General features: G+C 38.9%; 2 protein-coding genes across 5 annotated transcripts in view; both read right to left on the bottom strand.

Moving 5' to 3' along the window:
- The window catches only part of rab11fip4a (RAB11 family interacting protein 4 (class II) a), a 34,504-nt gene extending 21,500 nt beyond the window's left edge, over positions 1–13,004 (bottom strand). For 2 of the 4 annotated variants that reach the window (XM_046866292.1, XM_046866293.1), the window contains exons 1-3: positions 12,696–13,004; positions 10,482–10,569; positions 7,914–8,005 (exon numbers count right to left, since the gene is read on the bottom strand). In XM_046866292.1, coding sequence (XP_046722248.1) covers positions 7,914–8,005; positions 10,482–10,569; positions 12,696–12,851 — 336 coding nt within the window. In that variant the 5' untranslated portion in view covers positions 12,852–13,004. Of the gene's footprint in view, positions 1–1,753; positions 2,190–7,913; positions 8,006–10,481; positions 10,570–12,695 lie in introns of those variants that run through there. The other 2 variants (XM_046866294.1, XM_046866295.1) reach the window with 2 other exon arrangements.
- A 1,382-nt stretch (positions 13,005–14,386) lies between these two features.
- On the bottom strand, positions 14,387–20,447 carry coil (coilin p80). The gene is made up of 7 exons (XM_046866477.1): positions 20,097–20,447; positions 18,030–19,299; positions 17,010–17,099; positions 16,685–16,732; positions 16,474–16,543; positions 15,427–15,515; positions 14,387–14,564 (listed from the first exon to the last, which is right to left on the bottom strand). The coding sequence occupies exons 1-7, from the start codon at positions 20,378–20,380 to the stop codon at positions 14,505–14,507; spliced, it is 1,911 nt and encodes a 636-aa protein (XP_046722433.1). The 5' UTR covers positions 20,381–20,447; the 3' UTR covers positions 14,387–14,504.
- Positions 20,448–20,915: the final 468 nt, after the last annotated feature.

The raw sequence follows: 20,915 nt of genomic DNA, 5'->3' as shown, positions 1-20,915 counted from the left end.
GATTAACACCGAGAACTACCCCTAAGTGGCGAGTTACATTGCTAACCATAACATTGGTATGTGGTCTTTAAGAGTCTCATTCCACATTTACTGTTATAATAAACTCGGCTCTTCTGGGTAGATGTTTCACTAAAATTTGTGGAGATCTGTGCTCATTCACCCATAAGGGTATTAGTAAAGTCAGGTACTGATGTAGGTGAGGTTAGGAGGTCTGGGGTGAAGTCAGTGTTTACATTCATCTCAAAGGTGTTCAGTAGGGTTGAGCTGTACAGCAGGAGATCTTCCAGTCCAGCCCATGCAAAGGCAGTGTCATGCTGGAATGTGTTTGGAAAAGGCAGGTGTCCCAAAACTTTTGGACAGAGGAGTACATTATGTCTTATATCTTCATTTCAGTCACATCGTACGCCCCAAATACATAAAAATAAAACTATGCTATTATATCCTTTCATTACAATGTTTTGTACTGAAAGTTTTCTTATGACACATAATAGAAAATAAAAATTATCTTTTCTTTTTACCAATGAAATGTCCTATGGAAAAAAAAGGTCATTTAACAGTTTAGCGCTAAGGTATGGTTCTGTATTCATTTTCATGGACAGAGCGACACAGTATCTCGAAACACAGCCAATGAGGTCGTGCTTGTGGCTCCTGGAAGATACCCTGAGCCTTGTATGATGCAAACTGCTAAGAATTGAAGTACTCTGGACCAAACAAAATGTTCACAATATCATTGTGAACTATTATTTGCTGTACAGGAGAGCAAGGATTATATCCTGCAAAAGCAGCAGCAGCTCTATCGTAAGCTCCTTGTAACTGCCACAATTTGGGTATAAGCTTTACATTTACAACATGTGGCAGATGCCCTTTTCAACTAACAGTTATCTCAGTTATACAGCTGAGCAATTGAGGGTTAAGGGCCTTGCTCAAGGGCCCAGCAGTGGTGGTGCTGGTATTTGAACCTTCTGATCAAAAGTCCAACATCTTAACCACTTCCCACAGTTTCCCCTGCTGCTCAGGGTCATTTGAGGCTACCCAATGGGGTCAGAAAAGCTGTGAAGACTACAATGGAAATAGGCAGTTCCTGGTATTCTGGTGATGTTGGTGGCAAAGAGTGATGATTCCAGAATTATAGATGGATGATGTTTCTTCTCAAACCAGATGAGGCTAGTTCACCCTCTTTTTAATATAACACTCCACTGATTTAGCATGCGGGTTGTGGAAAACACTGCCAGACTGAGGGCATGGCAGTTGGCATTGACATGGTATGTAATAGGATGGGGTGGTGGGTGGCTTAGCATGGGTCTGGGGTTTGACAGACAATATTGTCTGGCGTTTATTTATACAATTTCTCGCTACTTTACTCTTCAAACAGTGGGCTGAACATATATATGCAAAGCAAAGCCAAAGCTGGGCTTTATGATAAAAATCAATGAAGAGCGAGCTGAAAAGTTACTAAGGGTGTACCGTGCCATGCAGCACGGGCATGAATAAAAAGCTCACGGGCACTCTTACCCCCCTGATCTGCTGTGTGGGAGTGGCCTGCTGCCAAGACTGTTATAATATAAAGGGTCGGCTATTACTGACATATCATTTGCTATTTAGAGCTTAGATACTGAATGGAAGAACCAAATGAAAGAGATTGCTCTACACACACACACACACACACACACACAGTACTAAAACAACAGAGCTTGCTTGTATGCCGCACCCGTTCTGTTATCTCTCCCACTCTCTCTCCCTTGCTCTCTCTTACCCTAGGTGTCAGGATGGACTGGTCATCCCCTCCCTCTCTCATCACTCCATCATCCGTGGACATCCAGTGCTCGTCCTTGTCTTACTCCAACAGGTGAGAGCAAAAGATCAAAATCCGCAGCGCACACAAACACACACACTCTCTCTCAAACACATACACACACACGCACACGTGTACACTCTGCAGCCTAGCTCCTATATGCACAGGCTCCAAGCATCTCACAGCTTACACACCCACACACACGCTGCTCCTGAGCTCACACACCGTTACCAGGCACGTCCAAACATGCGTGCACACACTTACACACACACACACACACACACACACACACACACAGGATGCCAATGATCTGCCAACAGTTGTTGAGTTCTGGCCACTCCTTCCTCTCTCTCTCTGTCTCTCTCTGTCTCTCTCTCAGACACACACACACACATACACACACACTCTCTTTCGATCTCACACACTCTGCTGTTGCTAGGCAACTATTCAGCTGGGCCATCCCCTGACATCAGCTGGAGCGTGTGAGCGTTCCGTTGCACACACTTACACACACAAGGTTCTTCGTTTAAACTTAGACAGAGGTGAGACGTGATCACGCTGAGCCTCACACATCTGTAAGGTATAAATAACTGCATTTGTTCAGTTGTGTATTTAGTTCTACATATCCTGCCATTTAATTCGTTTACAAACACAGGCATTTCAACCTTTTAAACACACCATTTAAAATGAAACCATCACCATGAAACAAGTATATTTCTGTTTAAATGTTCATAAGGTGTTTAGTGATGTGTTAATTGATGCTGTGTTTATATTCCTATGTGCAAAAAGAGATAATTATAATGGAATAAAAGTTTCAAAGGTTTGTATCCCAATGAATAATGGTTAGGTTTTGCTGTCAGCTTATATTGAAAGAATAAAAAAAATCTAATCTCAAACTAGAGGAAACTAGAGGCTCGGCTCCAGAAAGAAAAAAAATGCAGTAATGTGTAATAACTTGTTCGCCCACAACACCCCACTGCTATGTTCCCTTCACTGGCTTCCTGTAGTTGCTGCATCAAATTTAAACCTCTGATGCGCTCCTACAAAGCCAAAAACAACCAGCACCCCTCTACCTCACAGAACCTATCCCACCCAGCACTGCACCACACTCCCTCCATCCTCTTCCACTGCTCAACTGTTCTCTCCATCTCTAAAGGAAGACATGCTCCAAGACTCTTCTCTGTTCTGGCACCAAACTGGTGGAACGAACCTCCACTTAATGTCTGAACAGCTGAGACTCTATCAGTCTTCAAATGATTTCTGCAGACCTACACGATATGGACAAAAGTATTGGGACACCTGACTTTTCCAGCCATGTGATTCAAACCAACTCATTATAATTCCTGTTTTACCCTCTCCACAATAAGATCTGCCTTATTTTGAGCCAAACTAATTCTCTGTTTACACAGTACCCATTATATAGACTTATTTTGATGCAAATTACTAACTGTTATTATTATTTTTTTATTATTGGCCATTTCTGACATTATATCGAGTATTCACATAAACTTCACGTGATCTTCCTCTTTATACGCACAGGGAGGAGTATGCATTGGCCTGGCATTCAGAAAAGCTTAAACTCTTAATCCCTTTTAGGTAAAAAAAAAAAAACACAATCAATCAAAGCTGCAATGCGCAACATTTTGGGAAAGAAAAATTAGGAAAAAAGTATAATTGCTTTGTCTGCCAGAGGAAAAGTCCAATCCCAAACCCAATCTGGCACGCCTGAAACAAGTCACGGTACAATTCACACCATATGGATAATAGTTTGTGGACACCTGAGCATATTATTTGTTAGTGCCTTTTGAAAATCCCATCCTACATTTAGCCCACATTTACTGTTATAATAACCTCCACTTTCCTATTTTTCACTAGATTTTGTGGAAAATTTATCTAATTTACCTACAAGGACATTAGTAAGTCTGATACTGATATAGGTGAGGAGGACTGGGGTGCAGTCAGCATTCCAATTCATCCCAAAGGTGTTCAATAGTGTGAGGTTAAATCTCTATAGCAGGAGTCCCTCCACTCCAACCCATGCAAAGCATTTCTTCATGGTGTTTGGCTTTGTGCACAGGGGCAATGTCATGCTGGAACAAGTTTGGATCACCAAGTTCCCTGCTAGCATATTGCATGCTACTGTCTCATTCTTAACAATTGTGTGGCTCCAACTTTGTGTTAACAGTCTGAGGAAGAACCACATATGGCTGAAATAGACAGGTGTCCCAATACTTGTGTCTATATAAAAACAGTAAGTCTTTTATCTCAAATTCAAACACATTATACAATCCAGGTACATAAAAAAGACAATTCTGACTTCAACTTTAAGCCGCAAATCAGGAGAACACAAATCTAATTGAAATAAGTTGAACAATTATGGGTAACAGATTGTGTAATAAAAATACACATAGATACCATCACTTAGATATCAGTATATGATGAAACTCAAAACTCAACTTTTTTGTAAATACATAAATAAACAAAGAATGAAGAAATAAATGAATTAAACTTTCAGGTGGTGAATATTTTAAGAGAAGAGTCTTACTCCTGGAAACACACATAACACTTTGTGGCTGTTATCAGTTGAAACAGCAGTGAGGGAAAACCATTTTTCATTTTCCTTCCCACATTGCCTCAGTTCTGCCCCAGTTTCCAATTTCCCATAATTCCCAGGCAAACACACACACACACACACACACACACACACATGCACACACACACACTGTACATACTGTAGAGGGCTGTTAGAGCACTGACTGAAAGAGAAGTTGATTTCTTTAAAAGATGGAAATTCAAACAGATATATAGATTTATAAACAGACAGACAGACAGACAGACAGACAGACAGACAGACAGACAGACAGACAGACAGATGGGCAAATGAAAAACGGGAGTATTGTAGGAAACATCTGTACACAGGGGTGTGTGTTATTACAGGTGTGGTTCACAGATAACACTTACTGTCCACATCAAAAATAACTTCATGCACCACACACAAACATACTCACACATACTCACACACACACACGCACGCACGCACGCACACAAACACACACACAAGGTATGACCTTCACACCCATAAACACACACCAAGTACAGTATCAATTCTACAGTCAGTTTATCTGCGTTGCCATTTTTGACTATAAGTGTGTTAGTGTATTGTGTGGATTGATGCTTGTAGGGTGGCTGATCCTCAGGGCTTTAATGTCTCTATAAACAGACACACATACACACACACACACACACACACACACACACACACACACACACACACACACACACACACACACACAGAGAGCTCTGCAGTATGCTGTATGTTGGTGAAGGTCACAATCCATTCATCTGTATCTTCTCAGCTATCTTGGAGTCTCTACAGCTGATTCACACACACTAAAGACAAGATACATTAATACTGTATTTCAACCGAAGATTGAAGCCTCAGACTGGGAGATGGTGACTACAGGCCAATATTTATGCAGGGGAAAGTTACGTGTATTCAGATGCACATTACACAGCTGCTTAAATAGATTTCCTATCGATTTTCTATGCAAATTGCCTGCACTTGGTTAAAGCCTGCAAGGTTGCCAGATTGTTCTCCGATGGAGGCGTCTTAGAGAGTGATTTACAGTAGTTTCTCTGTAGCACTTGCATTTGAAAATCCCGAAAGAATCTGGGATAGAAAATAACGTAATATTCCTGCTTTCAAATATTATATGAAAAAGAAAAAGATGGTCACAATAAACATGAGATTAAGATGCTGTTTAGTTACTATGATTACATGACATGATATACACTACCAATTATTTTATTATTTAAAATTTTGTATATTAATACTGAAGACAGTGATATGATTACAGAACAAATAGGGAATTGTGTAGTCAACAAAAATGTGTAAAATAACCCAGAATATATGTTATATATTTGAAAATTTAAAGTAGCCACCTTTTACTTTGATTACAGCTTTGCACACTCTTGCCAGTCTCTTAGTCAGCCTCACGAGGTTGTCACCTGGAATGGTTATCTTTAGAGTTCCCAGAGGTGTTGAGTGCTTGTTGGATGCTTTTCCTTCACTCTCTGGTCCAACTTATCTCAAACCAACTCAACTGGATTTAGATTGGATGATTGTGGAGGCCAGATTATCTGATGCACTCCATCACTCTCCTTCTTGGACAAATAGCTCTTACATAACCTAGAGGTGTGTTTGAGGTCATTGTCCTGTTGGAAAACCAATGATGATCCCACTATGTGCAAACCAGCTGGAATGCCATGTAGCTGTAAAATGCTGTGGTATCCATGCTGGTTAAGGTTACACTCAATTTTCTCTAAATCATTAACCACCAATCATTATCAAATGCAGCCCCATACCATTAGACCTCCTCCTCCATATTTCACAGTGGGAACCATATATTCAGTAACCACCCATTCACCTTCTGTACATCTAACAAAGACAGGGTAGTTAGAATCAAAAATCTGAAATTTAGAGAGATCAGACAAATGGACACATTTCCACTGATCTTATGTCCATTCCATTCCTGTTTCTTGGCCCAAGAAGATGGCCCAGGTTTCTTCTGCTTGATGTTCCTTTGAAGTAATATATTATTTTCTGCAATTTGAACATGAAGGCCTGATTCACACAGTCTCCTCTGAACAGTGAGTGTTGAAATACATCTGCTATTAGAACTCAGAGAGGTAATTTTCATTTTCTGAGGCTGGTAATTGTAATAAATGTATCCTCTGCAGCAGAGGTAGCTCTTGGTCATTTTTCCTGGGACAGTCCTCATGAGAGTATGTTTCATTATAGCATTTAATGGTTTTGGAGACTACACTGGGGATACATTCTTGAGGATTGACTGACCTTCATTTCTTGGACTGTGTTTTTTTCTTTACTTAACTGAGTTTTCCTTGCTGTAATATGGATTTGTACAGTAGTTGTAGTAGCACCAAAGGGACTATTGACACTGTAATCACCTTTCCATCTGCACAAAACAACTGATGGTCTGAAGAACATTAAGAATACAAGAAGTGTCACAAATGAAGTCTTTACAAGGCACACATGTGAACTAAAAAAACATTTCATGTGACTACCTTGTGAATCTGATGATAGAATGCCATCAGTTTGCCAAGATGCCACACATTTACAAAAGGTATTCAACACATTTTTTGTTTACTACACAATTTCATACATGTTCTTTAATAGTTTGGATGTATTCAGTATTAACAAACAATGTTAAACATTAAGAAAAAAGAAAAAAATGTTGAGTCCAAACTTTTGACTGGTATGTAAATGTTTCCACAGTGCAGCAGTGGTGGTGTTTTTAAACAGCATGGATTTACTGACCATATTATCAAGCATACGTCTATTGGCAGTCCACTTTGTAAGCGAATAGGGTAAGGCTAGAGCTTATCTTTTTCCATCCTCGGCCTGTTTATCATTGTCGGTTTAAGACCACAGGAAGCAGTGTAGAAGCACTACAGGCACAACCATTATATTATCACTGTTGTACTGGAAATGATGTACCACTGAAATAAAGTGGTAGAGTTCAATTTCAGATACCTGCATATGTGAAGGTGTCCAATAAATGTTTATGAGTGTACATAAATCTTACAAGCTGGGAAAATGAAATTCCACTTACTGATTGTAATCCAACAATCTACATCCTGCATCTTTTTTGGTTTTGTTCTTACCATTTTTGTTTTGTAAACATTTACACTTTCAATACAACGTACATATTAATTATCAAAGGATTATTTTGCAATTTTTCTTTTATTTTTTCCGCAAACGTCTTTCAAGTGCAGCCTGTCACCCCTAGATGGCAGTGTTCAGTAAAAAAAAAAAAAAATACATTTTGAATAAACTTTTTATGTTAAAAACTGACACCTAGTGGTAATGTACACAGTTACACTGCTTTGTGTGTGTACGTTAATGTATACTATATTTACTTATTTTTGTTACCTTATCTTTTACCATGCCCACCTGATAATCTAAGGGTAGCTCTTAGTCGTCCCAGGAAAGGAAAGACCAAGAAGACCAATAATACGGATTTGTAGCTATTGACTCTGTACACAAATAGGGCAATAATTCATATCAAAAACATATCATAGACTCATAAAAAACTCCTACCTGATAATAAAAACTGTTGTCTGTCTGATATGCATGTGTGTCCAGAATGTGTCCATGTGAATCCAGAATATTTTTCAGGATCTCATCACAACCTGAATCATCGACAATATAGGCAAAAAATATGTCAGAATGAGACAATATTGCAAAAGTATTTAAAGTATACAAAATTCTATTGTATATTTATGATAAGTATCTGGCAAAATCTGCATATCTGAATGTCCACTGTGTGCACCATATGAATCACTTGATGATAGTATAACACTGACCTTTTTCTGTAATCAAAAATATAACACACAAATATGATTTTTGATTCTAAAAATGAAAGTTTAGCATTGTGTACCAATGTCAGGTCAGTCCTGGAAGGAAGTTTGTACCTACCATTTGTATCGTACATATGCTATTTTAGATATAGTCAGGTCCATAAATATTTGAACAGTGACACAGATTTGCCTCTGTATACCACTAAAATGGATTTGAAATAAAGCAAAAAATATGTTTTTGCATCATGAGGCTTTTATTTCCATTTCCATATTCTTCTCATTCTACAATTCTGGTAAAAGGTTGTCATCTGTCCAAATCTTGTTCCAGAACTAAGCAGGCTTTTACTTTTTTTGAGCAGTTTTTTAGCGGTCTAATCTGGAATTTCTGTTCTTTAGCGTTGCCGATGTTTTGCATCTTGAGGTAAACCCTCTGTATTTACATTTATAAAGGCTATTCTTGGTTGGGCGCCTTTGAAAAAGACTAGATTTTGGGAAGTAACAAAATGACAAGTTGAAAGTCATCTTCCCAGAAGAGTGAAGGTTACTATGATAGCAAATAGGGGCTAATCAGGGAATAAATGTAACAATCTTATGCTCAGGTGTCCATAAACTTCTGGCCATATAATGTATCTTGCAATACAGAAAGTTGTCTAATTCTACAAAAATATTCAAACCTACTTATAGAGAAGAAACCGCATGCTTAAGCGCTCCAGCATTAATTAGTAAGAGCCTGGGTGCTTTTAGTTTATATAAACCCATAACATGTATGTAAACATGTGTGTGTGTGTGTGTGTGTGTGTGTGTGTGTGTGTGTGTGTGTGTGTGTGTGTGTCCTGGGTCCTTATTAGCAGCTTAGTGCCCCAGGAGACAAACCACACAACCGAACACACACCGTTTCTCCTCTGGAGCAGCTCCTCAAGTGTGTTGCTCAGCCATGTCAGTGGGGAGCTACAGCATTTGTAGAGGTTTCATTTACAACAGCAAAAATAAACTTAATGTTAATAAAATACCTTAAAAAAAAAAAGAAATATCTTAGAAATGTTATTTCATTTTGTTAAATTGTGTGTCTTTTGTTAAAATAGTTTTGATATAGCATGTGGTATTCGTTGGACCACAAGCCCTTCCTTTCCTTCTCCATGCTCATTTCTTCCTATAATTCTATGTTAGTTAATTAATCCTGGTTTTATTTGTTTAAAAACATTTTAGATATTTCTTTTCTTGAGTGTTCCCAGTGGTTTGTATCTTGATGTAAACCCTCTGTATTTTATTCTCTTGATGTCTTTTGACTGAATTAAAGACATGAACTGAATTTTGCATTCAACCACTTTAGTGTTCTTCGGCCTTTTAGGCCTTTTGGTCAGGTGTTTGGCAAACAGGACAAACTAGAACAGGTAAACATTTTAAACCATATATCAAGAACAAGTCAAAAACTATTACAAACTGAGTACTGGGAGTATACTTTACACGGTTGTCCTTTTATACTATGCTTGAGTGTGTAACTGGGAAAACATGTGCTCAGTAAAACAAGGGTGACTGAGAGTGTTGTAGAGTGTGTGAAGTGAAACCTACGATGGCCATGTCTGAATGTCCAACACAATTTAACACCATTTTTTGATATAGTCACAAACTTTAATCTATTGATATTGATTCGTATTTATGGACACAAATTTCCCTATTTTTTTTTCGTGTCACTCACCACGACTGAATCATGGGTAGAGGATCATGGGTAATGCTGACAGAAATGCCAAAGTTAGCCTTTTCCCACATTTTTATCAGAGAATATGGCAGGAAATATAAGGCGTGTTTTTAATTAACGCAGTCTCCTTTATTAACCGGGAAAATATGGAATTCCTTTCTGGAAGGAATCACTGATGATGGTTTATAATAGCCTGTAGCTTTCCGAATATAAAGCAATAAAAATAAGGATTAAATCTCCTGTTCGAATGTGGTGTAATTGTGCTTGAAGATTTAAAAATCAATTACAAAAAAGAACAAAAACAATACAGTATCCAGTTGCAGTAAAAAAAACTTTGGCAGAGGCACCAAATATACTTACTATTGGAATGCATTACACAGAAAGTCGTCCTCAGTGACACGAAAAAAAAAGTGGAAATTTGTCTGGTATTTGTCTGGCTCAAAGCTGCTGGTATTTAATATCCTGGGAGTAAAGCGCATTAAACTACACAACTCCACATTTCCATGTTGCACCATCAAGGCTTCAGGATTTGATATAAAACACTGTGCAGTGATCACAATCACGATCATGACCATGGTCATAAAAATCACATCAAACAATAAAAGGTGTTACCTTTAATGGCGAACACGCCATGGCAAAAATCTTTAAAGCTGATCTTGCCGTTTGCGTTCGGGTCCAGGCACTCCGCAAACTTCTTTATCTGAAATGAAAAAGAAAAGGACGGTTAAACGAATAAGCAAGAGGAAGATCACTTCTTTGACAATAAAAAATATCAGTTATCAAACCGAGAAGACCAAAATCCAGAGCTGGATTACAGAAACATCTTAAATTGAGGTAAAAAATGACATAAAAAACAGGAGAAAAAAACTTGATCGAAGACACTTAGCACATCACTCAGGGAAACTGCCTACCAGACGTCTCTCACTCACTAATGCACCCTCTGGAAAAAGCATTATGTGTCATAAAAATATATATGTCTCTTAGGAAGCCATATGCTGGAGCAGTAGGGAGCATATGGTGTTTCACAGCTTGAGACACACCAGAACAGTCACTTAACATTTAGTGCTGCTTCTAATAAAGTGATGCATAGCATTAAAACAGGGCACCAGGGTGAAACGTACTGTGTGAAATCTTCTATCAGCTGAGGCATTTCTATAGGGCATATGGTGCATCATAAAGGAAACACATTAAAACTTTCATAGCCAAACATCTTAAACGCAGCACAACTCCAAGATGGCTCACATAACATACAGTGAGACTGTACACTAGTATACAGAAGTGCACTTATTTCCAGACCCTCTCTTTCTTTTTTGTGTTGTTATGCAGTGCGAACATTGCACTGTTTCCCCTTAAGCATCATTAAAGACCCATCTGTCTCTCTACATGCATTAAACATTAAGCTATTATAAATAATAAAACTATTACTCAAAGAGCTAACTCAAATAAGATATGATCGTTACAGTGCTAGGATTTTAATTGTCCTAAAAAATTACCAGCCAGGTTTATAATGCACACACACACACAAGAAAAACAAACCATGCTTTCATGTCAAGGGTGTCACTAAAGATGCCATGATTCGTGCAGCATAGAAAGCTGCAGTGTTTTAACCCAGAGAGCGAGTAATTCATGATAATGACCACCTCATGCTAATTGGAGAGGAAATGCTTGTAATGAACTCTACTGGTCAAAAATCCTCAACTCTGTTCAAATATTGTGCTCCAGATAGCGCAGTTTGTGTTATAATAATCACAAGATACAGTTCTCTACACAATTATTGGTACCATTAGCAAATATGAGCAAAGAAGGCTGTGAATCATGTTCTTTACTGATTAACATTTGGATCATTTGTTCCAAGAAGAAATTCACTTCACTCTCATGGATATTAAACAATGACATTGACAGGAGGCGGAAATGGAGGTGCCACAGTTGAAGATGTTGCGATTTTCATTCGGAGTGGTGAGAGTGACGAGAGAGGGACCATGCAGGTAGGACGTTTTGGAGACAAGAGAGGCAGAATTGAGATGGTTTGGACATGTGCAGAGGAGGGACAAGGGGTACATGGGTAGAAGAATTCTGAAGATGGAGGCACCAGGCAGGAAAAGAGGGAGGCCGCAAAGGTTTATGGATGTGGTGAGGTTACACATGAAGGTGGTTGGTTTGAAAGAAGCAAATGTAGAAGAGTGATATGAAGCCAAAATAAATAAACAAACAAATAAATAAATGCGTGTGGCACAATTATTGGCACCCTTATTAATTCATATGAGTAAGATATATTTAATTGTTTGTATTTAGACTATTTTAGTGCACATAGGTGACTAAGAACATGAAACATGTTGAACTGGTACTACCTGTTTCAGAGGGGTATAAATCTAGGTAACACATAGGCTAAGTTCTCTTATACATATATTTATAAGACAAGGACTACACGTTCATACAATCACACATTAGTCATCATATGCTTCTGATCAGACTCATGCATATAATCAGCATAACAGAAAGAGATGCAAAACAAAAGGACATTATTCAGTTGTTTGTATCACACATGCATTAATGAGGTCTAATCTATGAGTCTGATATGTCAAATATGAGTAATGGCAACCTGTTTGACTGAGACAACACACACAACACACACGCGCGCGCGCGCGCGCGCACAGAGCTTAACAGAGCTATCCGATTATACACATCTGGAATAATGGCAGCAATGAGTATATGACATATGATATGAAACCAGCCAGATGTCAGAGAGTAACAGAACATATCACGGTCTAGATCTCATTAAGAATATAATCTACAGGTCAGAGGACAGGGGGAAAAACGCAGCTTTACCTCCTCATCCGTTTGGCCGAATTGCCTTCCGAGATGCACGAAGTGTTCAACTCGGATAAATCCGTCTTCATCTTCATCACACATGTCGAAGATTTCCTTCAGCTTCCTCACTAACATCATGAGATGCTCAGGCTGGGGAGCGGAAATGCCCTCCATCGTTTATCAGTCATGTATCATGTATCATCCCCCCTCCAGAAAAAGCACTATTACACGAACACCAGAGAGAAGTGCAGTGTGACTGCTATCATCTGCTCTCTCTGTGCTTTACTGTTAGTTTCATCATCATCATCACTACCATCACCAGCAGCACCTTCGTCATCAGCAACAGCATCATCAGCACCATATGATCGGTGGGAGGAACATAATGCTGACGACAATCCGAAACCCCGCCCACTTCCAGAACCACTTTCTGAGTTAAATTTGTAGGTACTTGCTTTTGGGGTGAAACAGTGAGTGGGTTACATTCATAAAAACTGTTTTATTTTTTTTCAATGTTCTGTAATAAATCTATACATTTCCTGACTGAAACGTGTTTCCGCTTTGCACCTAAAGTGAAAGAACGTTCAAACACTCCAAAATATTTTAATATATACTACAAACTATATCAAAATATACTGCAGTAGTTAATAAAACTCTTCATTTAAGTATAAAAATGTTTTGTGAGAAGAAATCTGTGGTTATGTAAAAATGTACAATAGAACTGAGAGAAGTGGTTTGTTAATGGTTGTACTGAGAATCTTATTGGTTTTAATGGTCCCTTTTGGTCTCTACTGGTAATCTTCTGCCTTCGATTGGTTGCTTGTAAGGTCTAAGACACCAAAGACTAATAAAAAAAAACCTTTGCTAACTTGTGGATTACATGATGGTATCTACTGGACACCAACAGATACCATAAGGACATTATTAAGTAGTACAATGATGTATTGTAAACATTATTTTCTTTTTAATTTTTTTTAAGGTTTTTCATCCTGAATTTATTTCACACTAGAGACCGTATCTATCAGTCATCGGTTTTGGTAAAACACCACCCAAAAAAGGGTTACTTGGTCTTTATTTGCCAAAAATGCATTTTTGGTTTGATTGTGCCCTTTAAAGCCTCAGATAACTGTTCCTCAGTTCATTCTGAAATTCCTTTCCTGCCAGTACAAACCAGTCTGGAAATTCCCATTCGCTTCAATGAACTCTCATGGTGTTTCCATCTTTAATACTGCTACTCCCTGAATGTTTTTTGTTTATCACACCACTCTAAATAAATTTCCAGGGCGTAAGCAAGTACAGAAATACTCAATCCAATCAAATTCACCAAGATCACATTTTCCTATTCATATGTATACATTAAACAAATTTATTTTACCTGTATCTACATTAATTTAGGCACTGCTGCCTACAGACAATGAGTCCAGTTATCACTTTTTTTAAGGGTTTCACAGGAGCTTTCTTGTGTTTGGATGTCATCTACAGCATACACTATATATACATTTTCTGTTAAAAAAATAATAAAAATTATATATATTTAAATGGATGAATGCCAGACGAATTATACCCTATATACTTATATTTTAGTGCAAACCAGAACTGTACAGTACTTAGTATTTAACCTTCTGTCTGTACATACATTTTTGCAAAAATAAAAAACATCACACTTATAAAAAAAACAAATTACATAAACATTGAATATATATATATATATATATATATAAAAAACAAAACATTTATTCCATTAAGATTCACATTCTCTTAAAAAGACATTGCAATACAAAAGTGATGCTTGATGACCAAAATCTGGATGAAATTATGTTCATTTAATCTTTACTCTGTGTTCTGCACAATAAGCCTGGGCTCCAGCAGCGACTCCCAACGCTCTGTCAGCTACAAAAAAAATAATATAAAAATAATTAAACACACACATCAAAGATAGAACCGTTATCACACATTCACACAGCAGGTTGATCCGCAAAAAAAAGGCGCCTGCTACACCTTCGATTGCGCTTCCTGCTAGTCATGCTGGTGAGAATTTGAAAAGTTTGTCAGAGCGTTATGTGTACAGTACATAACGTCCTGATTATACCAGAAGTACTTATGTTTGGGAGATCTTTACAAGAAAACGCAGCTTAAGCAAATTCAGTATGGCTGCCTCATAAACATTACAGAATCAGGATATTTCTATTTCTGTAGATTGTTAAGTCCTGGGGTTCTAATCCGCATCATATGACTTCACCTACTTTAAAAAAAAAATCTAAGAAATATATAGGCAAAAATTGATGGACACCTGACCATACAATTTGTATTTGGCTTTAAACATCCCATTCCACATTTACTTCCCATTTTCTGTTATAATAACCTCCACTCTTCTGAGGAAGATCTTCCATGCGATTTTAAAAAGTGTGCTTGTGGAGATTTGTGCTCATTCGTCCACCCCAGCAATTCATTAACGTGATCAATAGGGTTGAGGTCAGAACTCTAAAGCAGGAGATCTTCCACTCTCCGACCATGTAAAGCATATGCTCATGGAGCCGGCTTCATGCACAGAGGTATTGTCAAGATGGAACAGGTTTTTCCAAAGACATCCTATACAACTATGTGCCTCCAACTTGGTGGTAACAGGGGGAAAATTCAAGGCTGTAAATATCAGGTGTCCGATTACTTTTGTTCTAAAGGATACCTTCTCAATTCTTAGGAAAAAAAATATATAGGAAGTCTGTGGTTTGGAGAGGACATGAGTGTGTGTTACCTGAGAACCCATAGTGATGGCGTACTCCACTCTTTCAGATCCGTCTGGATTTTCATACACCAGATCAAACTTCCCGGGTTCAGTTCGAACTACGAGAAAAATCATGTTAGACACAATGCACATTACATTACAGGGTTAAATAGTTGCGATAAATAGCGACAGCACACAAACGGTGAAGACGAGTTTAAATGTGACAACAGAAGAGCGTGAGAAAGAGAAGGATCAGGGATCAGGAGAGAAGATGTGATCAGACTGCCTCACACCTACAGTCAAACATGGAAGATGGAAGTTTAATAGCTTGGGAAAACTGAACCAACATGGCTACCATTCCATCTGGACTGCAGCTAATTGAAACAGACTTCACTGTTCAACAAGGCAATGAGCTAAAGAATTACATCCAAGCTCTGTAATCATTATAGAGAGAGCATATAGTCAGCTGGAGTGTTCCCCATCATGGAATGGCCTGCCCAGCACCTGCACCTAAATCCTTTTGAACTGCTCTGAGATGAACTGGATCACATTGTCAGAAAGAAACCTCCAACTAGTGAAGAACACCTTCAGCCAGATTTACAAGAAGCATGGTGAATATTTCAGCTAACTGTTTGGCTGCTAAGAGTCTGTAAAGCTGTTATTAATGCTAAGGGAGGATTTTTCATTGAGAATTAAGAGGATTAAACATCTGGACACTAGTTAGTAAAAGTAAACCTTCATAACATTACATGACCTAGGTTGTTACATTGAAACTAAAGGAACATGCGAAACAAACAAAAATAAACAAATAAATAAATAAAATAGAAAAGCACTAGGTTTCTATACTGTTTACAGTGTGTATAGACAGACAGACAGACAGACAGATAGATAGACAGGTGGCCAAGGAGGAGGGTTTACAGATGTGGGGAGGGAAGACATGCAGGTAGGTGTGGTTAAAGAGGCAGATGATGGAGATGATGATCCGCTGTGGCGATCCCTGATGGGAGCAGCCGAAAGAAGAAGAAGGAAAAGTGTGAACGTAGATCAATGAATTTCATTGTAGCTGTAATGATTTACCGTGACTACGTGTCAGAAGCTCCAGTTCCACCATATTGGTGCTGTGATTAAATCCAATGATCTTTGCTTCCTGTAAAGAAAGATACAAGAGCTGAATACGATGGGATTTAACAGGAGGTATTTTCAGGTGTACAGTTGTTGTATGTATTTCTAATAGAAATTTTTGTGTGGTTTAAAATAAAACACCATCTTGGATGTGACTAAAACCTACTTTATAATCAGACACTTCAGGTGAGTAGTTCTCGTTGAGCTCTAAAAGCTGTAGAGGGAAAAAAATGGAGCAGCTCAACATACTGTAACAGTGTAATAAATAATACATACTTCTCTAAAAATAGCTTTACATACTGAAGTCTCAGACACACACATTGACTGACAATGGAATAATATCAGTATGAATATAGCTATAATAATATTAATATATCAGTATGACTATAATTTTAGAATAAAATGTCACATCGTTAAAATTCATTTAATGAAAAAGTGCCCACCATCTACATTAACAATGCAAACATCCAGCAGTAACACGACACACTTACCTTAAAAACAATCTTCTGTCCCACTGCAGGAGGAGCAGCGAGGAGAGGAAGAGCACTGTAATCTCGCTGGGGAGCCGGCTCTGGAGGATTCTGCCAAATACAGACAGATTAAAAAATAAAATAAAACAAAACAGAAAAAAATAGACATACAAGATGAAAGGCAGACAGACAGACAAATAGACAGACATACAGACCAAATGAGACAGACAGATAGACAGAAAGAATAGCAGACAGACAAAACAAAAACAGACAAACAGACTAAACAAGAGAGAGATAGACAGAAAGAAAGAAAGAGAGTGAAAGAAAGACAGACAGAAGGAAGGACAGAGACAAAAAGTAAGACAAAAAACTAAAGATAAACAAACAAAAGACAGAGAGACAGACAGACAGCAAATTAAAGGAGACAGTAATAAAGGCAGACAGTCAGAAATAAAAGCAGACAGATGAACAGAAAAACAGACAGACAGGAAGACAGACTAAACAAAAACAGACAAATAAATAATTAAATACAGACACAAAATGAGAGACAGAGACAGACAGAAAGAAAGATAGACAAGCATAATAAAGGAGAGACAGTAAAAAAAGGCAGAAAGACAGGCAAAAAGAAGGACAGACAGTCAGAAATAAAAGCAAACAGTTGAACAGAAAGGCAGACAAAAAGAAATGTAGACAGACAGAAAAAAACAGAAAGACAGAGACAGACAGTCAGAAAGAAGACAGATGGACAGAAAGAAAGGCAGCCATAATAAGGTTTTGGTAAATAAAGAAAGAGGTTAAAATGTTGGATTGTGGACTTTGAAGTCTACAGTGAAGTCTTGCAGTGGTAGAAATTGTTTGCATGGTGTGTTTAGATGTGTAAAGTTATAATCCTAATAATCACTAAACAAATAAAAAGACTACATTCACATTCTGACTTCCTACTGCTGATTTACTACCTGCAACATTATCACACTAAAATAAGTCTTTGTCCATGTTCTCAGATGTTCAGCAGAAGGAAGACGGTTCTCATCTCTCACTCACCTGCAGGACCAAGCTTCTATTAGTCTGAAACTCTTTCTGCTTCCTCTGATCTCCGTTGTCATAGTTATAATGAAAGTTCTGCTTCCAAGGTGTCCCTCTCGCCCGGCCAAACCCACCCCGGACCCCTCCTCGACCTTTGAGCCTGTCTGGAAATCCCCGGCCCCTCCCTCGAGGAGTCAACCCAATCATGAGCTGAGGGTTCGGTTTCTTTATCACCAGCTCTGTGTCACTGCTGCTGTCCGAGTTCTCCGCTTTGTCCTTGTTGTCCGGAAGCGTGGTTCCTACCGGAGTGGATGGTGGCTGAGTTGCTCCGTTCTTTACTACAGGTTTGGGTGTGGCAAGAGGGTTCGATTTGTTGGCCTCGTCTTCAGACGACGATGACGAGGAGTCCGAAGACGTTTGCGTTTTGGAAATTTTCGACTTCCCGGAAGGTTTTTCAGACGTAGGAATTGTGCCCTCGTTTCTGTGGCGAACGGATGGAGATGGTCGTGTTTGCGGTAAAGCCACCGTTTTACCGCCGTTTTGAACTGAAGACGTTTTCCCTGAGAGGCTCGTTTTCCTGGAATCATCATCATCATCATCTTCTGAAGACGATGAAGTGGTCACAGTTTGAGGTTGCGCTTTCGAGGTGACAGTACAGGATTTTTGTTTGCCAGATGATGATGATTTTGGAGGGGCGTTTGCTTTCTTCACCGCTGCTCCCGAAGCTTCTTCTTCTGACGAGGACGAATCTGAAGAAGGTTGCGTTTTATTCGCTGTGGATTTTGGTGTTATAGAAGACGTCTGCTCTTTGGTTGTCTTAGTGCCTGGACGGGTTTTTAAGCTTGTACTTGGTTTGGGAGATTTTTGACCACGAACGTTTTCTTCTTCCGAGGAGGATGACTTGGAGGAAGAGGATTTTCTCGACGCAGGCCGCTTGGATGCCGCGTGTTTGAATTTGGATTGAGAAGGTTTCTGAGTAACCTCCTCGCTGCTGTCTGATGAAATCGCATTCCCATTAGTGAGCACAGAAGTCGCTGAAGCTTTCTTGTTGTTCTTGTCTGTCTGGGATTTTGCAGATGGAAGCTCTGATTTATAGGCTTCTACAGACTCGTCTGGTTTCTTTTTCTTCTCTTTTTGCTTTTTCTTTTTCACACCTGCTGGTGGGGTGACGCCGTTCGCCTCACCCGCTTCTTCCCTGGTCTTCTTCGTTGGTGCTTGCAAAGAACCCTCTTCCTCTCTGCGTCTTTTTTTCCCTGCATACTCACAAGGAACACTGGACACCTTCACCCTGTTGATGAGAGACATTGCAGATAAGCAACACTGTTTTGGACACTGCTTATGAAATAAAATTGTAGTACAACACCATGAAAAGCAAAAACATTTCATTACAATGGCATTTCGCGATTTGGTATTGCTTTTGATTGGTATTGCTGCCTTGGCACACAAAGCCAGCTCCATGAAGACATGGGTTAGAGTGGAAGATCTTCCTGCTACATATTCCTGCAACATTTGAACACTGACTGCACCCCAGGCCTCCTCACCTACATTAGTACCTAATTTATTAGCATGCTTGTGGATGAATGAACACAAATCTTCACAAAATCTCATGGAAGATCATCTCATTCTTCTTGTAGAAAAGTAGAGGAATGTGGACGATGTTCTTTTGCAGGATATGAAGTAAGTGGTTGCATTGGGAGGTGTGGACTTTTGGTTTCCAAACATACTCGTGAAATAAAGCTCATGTGGGTGTAGGTTTTTATTATTATTATTACGCAAAGGTCGCTACTGATCAAATAATTACACAGGTGCAATCAGATAGACAACACTGGTGTGAGTCAGTGGTGGTTTGTAAGATGACTTTGGAGATAAAGAAGAGGAAATTAGTAAAGGGTTGATTAAGAACCATATGGTGGATGCTGAAGAAGAAGATTATTGTGTGAAAATGAGAAAATGTGAAGCAGGAGGTGAGACAGGTGATGGTGAAACAACCCTAATTAGACATTAATCTAATTTTCCAAATAGAAATAAATAATTTACCTAAGAACCTTAAATATTTGGTCAGTAATTGTCTAGCGACGACGTTACCTTATACTGTCATTATCCCGGACCACATAGATGCTCTCTGCAGGAGGGAGAAAACAGTTCTCAATGAACAGGTCTAACGCTGTTTTACGGCTGTAATCAAACTTCTCTCGAATCACGCTGCACAAATCTGCAACTACGCGACATTTATTCAGATCCACCAACAGCCAGCTCATGCGGCAGTCGGGCATGCAGGGAGGAGGGTAATCAAAATACAGCCGGACTCGAACCGCGTTGACACTGGACGCCGCCATGTTGCTTGTGAGCCGCAGGAAGAGCTGGGACATCCGGGGAACTTACAATGCTGATTACGTCAGCGAGGCCGCGGAAGTGAATTCTCCCCTCTTATTCAATTCAGTGTTCAGTTTATGTATGTATTTATTTGTTTATTTTTTTGCTGTTTGTTTGTTGAAATTATATATTGCATATAATGTTATATAATACAAATTTTATGGCTTTTATTCATTACAAAGTTTAAGTGTATCAACAAACAAATAAAATGTCCTCTGGGTTCTCCAGTTTCCTTACTTTTTCTAAAACCATGTAGGACATTTTGGTGACAAGGTGAGGGAGGCACGATTGAGAGGGTTTGGACATGTGCAGAGGAGGGACATGGGGTATATCGTTAGAAGAATAATGAGGATGGAGCCACTAAGAAGGAGAAAAAGTGGAAGGCCAAGGAGGAGGTTTATGGATGTGGTGAGGGAAGACATGCAGGTTGTTGGGTTGAAAAAGGCAGATGTAGAGGACGGGGGGGAATGAAGATGGATTATGTGCTGTGGCGACCCCTAATAGGAGAAGCCGAAAGAAGAAGAAAAAGAT

This window comes from Silurus meridionalis, chromosome 14 (genome assembly GCF_014805685.1).
Source record: "Silurus meridionalis isolate SWU-2019-XX chromosome 14, ASM1480568v1, whole genome shotgun sequence".
Lineage (NCBI taxonomy): Eukaryota > Metazoa > Chordata > Actinopteri > Siluriformes > Siluridae > Silurus > Silurus meridionalis.
Note: the sequence above shows the minus strand (reverse complement) of the source record. Positions and strands in the feature narration are given on the sequence as shown.

Coding starts and splice junctions, on each gene's coding strand:
- coil (XM_046866477.1), bottom strand. CDS start 20,380: ATGTCCCAGCTCTTCCTGCGGCTCACAAGCAACATGGCGGCGTCCAGT. Junction 16,733..17,009: donor GACAGAAGATTGTTTTTAAG/GTAAGTGTGTCG, acceptor TTCCCTCTACAG/CTTTTAGAGCTCAACGAGAA. Junction 14,565..15,426: donor CCATCACTATGGGTTCTCAG/GTAACACACACT, acceptor TTTTTTTTGTAG/CTGACAGAGCGTTGGGAGTC.